Raw genomic sequence first — 8,825 nt, 5'->3', positions numbered from 1 at the left:
GTGTTTACATGGGTATTGTGTTTATAGAGCACATCTCTTTCTTCCTTGTTGTAAGTTTGCAAAAACCTTGGCGTATACAAAATGTTGAGTTCTACAATCCCACGGCTTCAGGAAGCTGTGATGAAAATGAGGCAGTCCACATAAAGAGACCACATTGGTTCTGGAGCTGACTCACACTTATAAACCAAAAAGTACCATAATCTTACAACAAAGTCAAAAGAATGAATTCTTACCTTTCAACTGCTGCTATTGTGTAGAATACACTGTAAATATTCATGGGTGTTTTTTCAAACTGACTATCCTCACTCTTTGAAACATCCATCTGAGCATAACATCTGAGCATGTTACTCTTCTATAAAGTAAAAGCCAGCATTTCCTATTTAAACATTTTATTTGTGTTAAATATAGAATTCCTGGAAGCCAAATAAGGAAACCACACTAAACTCAAAATACTATTGAATCATAAAACAAACCGTATAAAGATAAACCCAGACAATATAATACACACTTTATTCCCATCAATCACCACATCTCTAGCAAGATCAGTTTTTTTTCAAGTCTCAAGTTCTAAACAATTAACAACCCATTCTGTAAAATAGAATGAAAAAACTATGACCAAAAGAAGACAAATGAAGGTTTAGCACATTATCAATGAATGGTCTTATGTTAAGAACTGCAACATTTCTGTCAGTAGTAACCATAGGGAGGCCGCTGGTTGTGACCATATTGTCCGTACTGTTGATAGTAAGGATCTTGTCTCTGCTGTGGATAATTGTTACCCCACGACCGTCCATGCCACTGATTTGATCGATTGTCACTTGGCCATCCTCGTCTGTTATCCCTACCTCTAAACTGTCTGTTATCTTGCAGCCTACCAAAAGAAAACAAAAATATTAACTTCCCTTAAAAAACAAAACAAAACATAAGAATCAACCCCGCGGTACTTGAGCTCTCAAGTAATTGAAAGTGAAAACATTTCCCTGTGGCACATCACAGCACTAGTCACATTTTTCTAAGATGTAAGTCATTCTTCTTCCAGCATCACACTGGATGCTTTTACTGGATAAGCAGGTAACAAGTCCAGGTGTGATCAAACTGACACCTACTAAAATGCAAAAAACACTCTCACTTCTTTATTGTTTCAAATTATTACATAATTTACCATTTCATTTTAGAAAAATTTTAAATTAATCAAAACAATACCTTCAAGAAATCAAGCACAAAACTACAGTTTATTAAGTATATTTGTAAAGAAAATATTAGTTTGAGACAGGGTATCATTGGGTAGCCAGGCAGGCTCTATTGCCTCAGCCTCCCAAGTACTGTAAGTATGGCTGGCATCACTATGCCTGGCTTAAACAGGGCACATAAAAACAAGTATTTAGAGTGCTATTCCAGGCACTGTTAGAGGGCTGTGGATGAACCACACTGAAAACATTTTCACTGGCTTTATGGGCAAGCATGTTAAAGTTATCTTTTTCCAGACAACCCTCTGCATTTATCTTTTGGAAATAACACATACCAGTTGCCTCTATTTCTTTGGTGACCACCAGCTCTGCTATTCCATTCCTCAACAATTGGAGGGGATTCAGGAGGACGTTTCAAGTATTCCTGGTACTCTTTGTCGTCTTGTGTAAATCTGCTTGCAAACATCTCTTCAAAATTTGGAACCACTTCAGAAGTATCGCTCATCTTGAAAATCTGTACAATTTTTAAGATCTGTCAGAATTTCTAAAAATTAACACTAATTTATTAGCTTACGTAAAACCAAAAGGTAAATAATTTTGGACAGAGTACTAACAAAAATCCCTATGTGTTTTTAAACTTAGGACTGTAACATTGTATTACTGGAGCCTGCAATACTAAGATGAACATATATCAAGGACCACACCCCAGTCTAGAAGAGATAGATTTGGGGGCTGGGGAAAATAGCTCAATTGGTAACGTGCTTGTCATGCAGGAATGTGGACCTGAGTTTGTTCTCCAGCATCTATATAAAAAGCCTGGCCAGTGGAACAGGCTTACAATCCCAATGCTGGGGAAGTGGAGACAGGCATCCCTGGAGCTTTCTGGCCAGTCATCTTAGCTAATTGGCAAGTTTCAGGTTCCAGTGAAAGACCCAGTTTAGAAATCAAGGTAGACAGCTCTTGAAGACTGACCCTGGAGTGCATATCTGGCTTCCACATGTGCCCTACACATACACCCACAATAAAATGTATAAAGGAGACATGATGTAAACAAAGGGAGAAGCAGAAGACATTAAGAAATAAAACTAGGGAAGTAATCAAGGGATAAATTGTGGAAAATGTATCCAATGCAAATACTTTTGTATCTTCTTTCTAGGGGACAATGGAAGTAACTTGGACTTATGAGGGTAAGCCTAAGGATACAATCTGCCTTTATGTGTGGTGATACACACAGGTAACAGGTAGAGGAGCCACAGACCAATCTGGTCTATAATTAATTCCAAGCCAGCAAGGGCTACAAGTGAGATCCCATCTCAACAAAGATGAAGGACTCCTTTTGTAACTGGGTAGAGACTAGTGAAACTAAACTAAAGCAGAGTACCGTAGTCATGTAGATAACATGCTGAAAAGTTAATGTGAGGTAGGGACTGCGAAAACAAACGAACTCTAGTAAGAAATAGTCACCAACTCTATAGACATGGGAGAAGGCGACATGGAGTGATCCTCAAGCTTCCTGCCTGCACATTATAGTGCCACTGAAACTATGAGAAAGGTGGGTAAGGGTACACTGAATTTAAAGTGAGCCAGGAGCCAGGTGATAGTAGCCCATATACCCTTAATCCCAGTACTCGGGAGACAGAGGCAGTCAGATCTCTAAGTTCGAGGCCAACCTGGTCCACAGAGTGAGTTCCAAGACAGCCAGGGCTACACAGAAACCCTGTCTTGAGAAAACCAAAAACAAACAAAAAGTGAGCTATGGTCCACACATCCAAGAGTCAATTCAGTTATCTGACAATAGGAGAAGAATTGAAGATGAATAAGGGAGATATGAGCAATGTTTTTGGTAGTTAATGCTGTAAAAGAGGATGAGACTCCTTAGGGAGAATGTGGAAGAGCCCTGGAGAACATCAGTAGTCAAAGAGCACTCACAGACAATGAAAGGGTAACAAAAAACACACAGAAGCCAACCAGAAAAGATTGCCATACAAGGTAAGAGAATAAAGAATGTGTTGACACTGGCAAATCAGACAACAGTAGAAAGAATAAAAAAGAGAATTGAATGCAGATATCAGGGGATTGCTTTAGAGTAGTAGGAAATGAAGCAGGACTGTAAATGGCTGTGAATTACCTGGAAGATGAGAAATTAGAATTTTTGAGAAGCTTGAATAATTGAGTCAGTAGCTGTAATGTCAGCATTCAGGAGCCTCAAACAGAAGGAGTCTGAGTTTGAAGCCAGCTTGGGTTAAAAGTAAAGCCCTGTCTTTTGCCAGGTTGGTGGTGGCAAAAACCTTTAATTCCAGCAGAGGCAGGCTGATCTCTGAGTTGGAGGCCAGCCTGGTCTTCAGAAAGAGAAAGCCTGTATTGAAAAACCAAGAAACTGTGCTAAATAAACTAATAATTAAATACATACATACATACATACATACATACATACATACATACAATGCACGCAAACACACACACACACACACAGTGAAAAGGAGCAAACTGGGTACAGTGACACAGCGATATATACCTGTAGTCTCAGCTACTTCAGATACTAAGACAGAATTGCTCGAACCCTTGAATTTTAAGCCAACCCACGCAACATATATGAAAATAAGTAATGGGGGATGTCCTTCTATATGTTGTTAATATACATTTGTTTTATGGTTGGCGAATAAAACACTGATTGGCCAGTAGCCAGGCAGGAGATATAGGCAGGGCTACCACAGGAGATTTCTGGGGTAAGGATGCAGAGAGGAGCCAAGAGAGTTACCATGTATCTGCCCAAAGAGTAACAGGTCTGGGCATTCTCCAGTAAGCAAAGACACGGGGAAATACTTAGATTAATAGAATGAATTAATGATTAAGAGAGAGGTAGCCAATAAGAAACTTGGGCCAATGGCCAAACAGTTTATAATTAATATAAGCCTCTGTGTGTTTATTTGGGGCTAAATGGCTGTGGGACTAGGCAGGACAGAAACAGTGTCCACAAACAGGTATTTAGATGCAGTTACTAAAGTTTGGGTAACGATTTTATAATCTTATAGATGTATTCATACTCCAGATCCTGTGACAGATGAAAAATACCTAACACTAATAAGATACTGTCTAACGAACATAAAAAGCATAATCTGGCCTGGCAAAATATCTCAGGAGGTAAAGGTGCTTGGGACCAAACCTAAGAACCCAAGTTTAATCCCAAATCCCATATGGTGGAAGCAAACAACAGACGCCTACAAGTTGTCCTCTGACCTCCACACATGTGCCATGGCATAAAGACCCACACACAAATGTAATTTTTAAAAAAAGCATGACCTATCAGCTGAGTTTTCCATATAATATTTGGACATATTGAAAAATATTTGTCCAACCCTCTAGAAACAGGAAAAGATTTCGCTCTAATCCTCAAGGAATCAGAGCACAGGGTTTTCTAGCTTCAGCTAAGGCCTGGAAACTGACAAATTATATTAGTCCCCACTTCCCAGTCTTCCTTGATCAAGTACTGTTCAGCTTTTCCATCCACAGCTTTCCAAATCCAAACTTTGAGTTTTTATTGATTGCCTCAAAACCAGCAGGGATGGTTTTGCATGCCTTTAATCCCAGCACTCAGGATGCAGAGGCAGGCAGATCTCTGTGCATTCGAGGCCAGCCTGGTCTACAGAGCTAGTTCCAGGACAGATAGGGCTGTTACACAGAGAAACCTGTCTTGAAACCTCCCCTCCAAAAACCAAAACCAAACCAAAACCAAAACCAAAACAAAAAACAAAAAAAAAAAAACCAAAAACAAACAAACAAACAAACAAACAAAAAAAAACCAACCCCCTCCCCACACAAAACAAATTTCTAAATCTGGTAGAGCTAACACTCCTGAGGTAGAGGCAGGAGGATCAACTGAGCCTAGATGTACAAGACTAGCCTTGGCAAAGAAAAAAGAATCAAAACCTATTTTATGATTTGAGGCAGATTTAACATCATGCTAAAAGCTTAAAACCAAATCTTTCCCCTGGTATCCTCAAATTATTTTTTCCCAGTAGTAATTAAACTTCTAATAAAGCTTTTGATATGGTTTTTAACTGGAAAATAGCTTCTTCACTGCTTTGTCTTTCTTCAAAATATGTAAGCATTTATAGCATTTAAATACTACCCTTATTCCAACAAAATTAAACTGGAATGTGATTTCAATATAAGAAACAGTATCTGAATGTTCTACCTTTCTGGCTACTACTTAGATTATGCCATATTAATTATACTTGTGTGCCTGGTATAGGCAAAATAATGTCAAATACCAAAAAGCATATGAGATTAAAACAAGTAGGCTGGGTGTAGTAGTGCATACCTTTAATCCCAGCACTTGAGGGGCAGAGTCAGAAGGAACTCTGAGTTTGAGGCCAGCCTAGTCTACAAAGGACAGCAAGAACTGTGCAGAGTGACAGTCTTAAAACCAAAGAACAAAAACTCCCAACTAATTAAAAGTGTCCATGCTTCCATATTCACCACAGAAGCCACTATGAAAGACAACCCATTCCTAATTAAGACATGCAGTATATTCATAAGGCAAAGAAAATGCACTACTGTTTCCTCCACACCCCTACCACAATAAGCAAGTATCTTCATTCTTATGAGAATGGAATTTAAACAAAATCTTAACACAAGCTTTAATTAACCCAAAGATTTGAGGCAACTATACTGTTTAATGTTAAAGTGATTAAATACAGGCTGGGGACAACACCAACAGACAGGCTAACACAGAAGGGGAAAACTCAAGAGGCCTCAGCAAAGAACCGCAGGAATGTTAAAAGCAAGAGAAAGTCTTCCCAAGAGCAGAACACACAAACTGGTTATTCAGTACCATATAGGATCAGTTCTGAAAACATACATACAAAATGAGCGAGTTGTGTGTGTGTGTCCGTATATTAAAAACACATTAAACATATATGTAACACTAAAGAGGCTACGAATTTGAAAGCAAGTAAGATACATGGGAGGGGTTGGAGGCAGGAAAAATGTAATTATAGTTCAAAAAATATATTTAATAATAAAATTAAGTAAATATGGCTTTGAGATTTTAAAGACCTTTTAAAAGTGTGTGAAGGGCTGGAGAGAGAGCTCAGTATTCAAGAGCCTTCATTGTTCTTCCAAAGGACCACAGGATCTCGTACCCCTGTAGGGCGGCTCACAACTGTAATTCTAGCTCTAGGGGGTGCGACGCCTCCTTCTGGCCTCTGTGGGCACCAACACACACACACACACACCCCACACACACACACCCCCCACACACACACCCCACACGCATGCACGCACACATTCTGTACTTCTAGCTCCAGGGAACCCAACTTCCCCTTGTCTGAGTCTTCAAAACCAACAAGCTAGTTTAAGCATCAGTAACTTCGGGACATAGGCTCGCGGTGGTTGTGGCAGCAGCTGGATGAAAGACTACACCTCTCACTGTACTTGAACCCCACTAATTTCCTCAGCACAGATCACACCACACACGTTTGGCTGAGGTCCTCCAACCCCGGTAAAGGCTAACAGAAAGGGCTCCGGCTGCTCTCCAGAGGCGAGCCCGGGAACAGAGGAGGATAACTAACTGAAAAGTGCACATCTGTCACATGGCTTACAATGGCTTTGACAAAGCGGCTCCTTCCAGAAGCGCCTACAAGGGCAGACTTGAGGAGAGCGAGGCTCTGCGGAGCAGCGACCTCAGGGCTCCAGCGTCAACCCCGAGAGGGATCGGCCGCCTCCCGCTCCAGCCTCCCTAATCCCTCCGCCTCCCCGACCGGAAGCGTCATCCGCCTAGGGCTGTGCTCACCCTTCCTCGGGACGCCCTGCAGGGACCTCGGACGCCCGCACAGCAGCACCCCACACCACTCTCCAAGGTAACCAAACGCGCAGGAAACTCTCACTTCCCCACTTCCGCTTCCGGAGCACAAAAGCCGAAGTCGCTTATCAAATATCGCGATATTTAGAGGTCGTCGGGTTGATCCCTCCCTCTTCCTGCCCGGCTTTTCGTGTTCGAACTGCGGCGCGACCCGAAGGGATTCTTCCCGGGATGGAGCAGCGTAGTGAGGGTGGGCGGTGTTGTCTTGTCTCTGCCAGGCCACCTGCCAGTCTTACCGAAGAGTAAAAGACGTCGCCATCTCTTACTGTCCCCTGGGATGGCAGTCGCTGACGCACTGGGCCTGAAAGCCAGAGAATAGGACCGGGAGGGAGTGCGGGCTGCTTGCGACCCCCGCGTCTGTGCAGACCGGAAGCGGGGCCGGGGCGGCGGGGGTGACGAGCAGACTCTACCGCCCGGCTGAGCGATGCCAGCCGGGCTCTGAGCAAGCAGTAAGGTTCCTGCGAGCCGCTCTCCATGAGCGTTTGCAGAAACGCACCCACTTCTCCACTGTCCGTTCCCTCCCCGCGTCCGGGCGGTTTCTTCTGGGGCAGTTTGCCTGTGTGGAAATGCTGACTATCCCAGGTGTAACTTGCCCTTTTTCTCAAATTGCTTCCTGGATAGCTCACTCTCTTGGGAATCCAATCAACTTGAAATGTTCGGTGTCTAAATTGGACACCTTTTCTTTCCACGCCTCTGTCAGACGTCGTGTTCTGTTGTTTGTCCCTGCTGTAACCCCAGCATCCATCCATTCCTATACCCATTGCCTCCACCGCATCAGAGTTCTCACTCATCTCCCTTGAACAGTGTGAATGCCTCGTTTTTCTTGTTGATGGCCTTCTTCACTGCCCCACCAGCATATTTTACGAATAACTGCTATAGATGTAGCCATACTCAAGCACAGCTGGAATGCAAGATATTCAATAGCCCCTTGCTGCCAAGTCCAAAGATATTAATTTGGTTTCAAAATTCTATTTTCTGATGTTTCTCTTTCATTCTCTCGCACGTGGTAAACCAGATCATATGTAGTACTAAATTAATTACTCATTCATTACATTTCTCTAGATCGACATTGTCCCCTTGTGCTTGGAATACTTACATTCCCTTACAAATACCACACACACACACACACATCCCACCTCCAGGTGTTGACAAGTTATATCCATTCTCTAAGACGTTACAGTATGACATCACCATCTGGAAATAATGTTTTACCTCTGCTGGGTTCCATAATACTTTCTGAACTTTATGTGTTATTGCCACTTTCTGACTTTGGGCTACAGTTATTTATACACACCTTCTTTAATTTATTTGTACATCTTACAGTATATAACATTGTGCTTCTCATAAAGTAAGCACTCAGTACACACTTGTGAAATGAACATCGAAACTGAATAATCCAGGCCATAGTTTAGAAGCATTAATATAACAAATAGGATATTATCAATGGAAGGTGCTCTTTGTGTCAAGTAGTAAGGGAGATACCATGATCAGGGTTACAGAAATGGAATATCCTTACTAACTGAATAGGAGACAGGACAAAAACAGTAGGAAACAGTGAGAATTCCGCTGCTTTGAGTCTGTGAAGTTGACACGGAAAAGGAATTTTAGTTTCATTTAATTGAAGTGTCAAATAGTCTAAGAGTACAGATTAATGTGTGGTGATACCCCTGTGTAATCCCAGCACTCTGGAGGTGGAGGAGAAATGATGATGAGTTTAAGGCCATCAGCTACATGAGAATCTTATCTTTTTTCTTTTTTTTTTTTTTTAAATTCAG

At 41.8% G+C, this 8,825-nt stretch overlaps 1 protein-coding gene across 2 annotated transcripts; it reads right to left on the bottom strand.

The window, feature by feature from the left end:
* Window positions 1-491: 491 nt before the first annotated feature.
* On the bottom strand, window positions 492-7,015 carry Ramac (RNA guanine-7 methyltransferase activating subunit). 2 transcript variants are annotated; one of them, XM_051206662.1, is made up of 3 exons: window positions 6,982-7,015; window positions 1,523-1,701; window positions 492-871 (listed from the first exon to the last, which is right to left on the bottom strand). In XM_051206662.1, the coding sequence occupies exons 2-3, from the start codon at window positions 1,690-1,692 to the stop codon at window positions 688-690; spliced, it is 354 nt and encodes a 117-aa protein (XP_051062619.1). In that variant the 5' UTR covers window positions 1,693-1,701; window positions 6,982-7,015; the 3' UTR covers window positions 492-687. The 2 variants fall into 2 exon arrangements, with proteins under 2 accessions (XP_051062619.1, XP_051062618.1); XM_051206661.1 differs by lacking the exon at window positions 6,982-7,015 and adding an exon at window positions 6,791-6,833 and having other exon boundaries at window positions 1,523-1,719.
* Window positions 7,016-8,825: the final 1,810 nt, after the last annotated feature.

The sequence above is a fragment of the Phodopus roborovskii genome, unplaced genomic scaffold (assembly GCF_943737965.1).
Source record: "Phodopus roborovskii unplaced genomic scaffold, PHOROB, whole genome shotgun sequence".
Taxonomy (NCBI): domain Eukaryota; kingdom Metazoa; phylum Chordata; class Mammalia; order Rodentia; family Cricetidae; genus Phodopus; species Phodopus roborovskii.
Note: the sequence above shows the minus strand (reverse complement) of the source record. Positions and strands in the feature narration are given on the sequence as shown.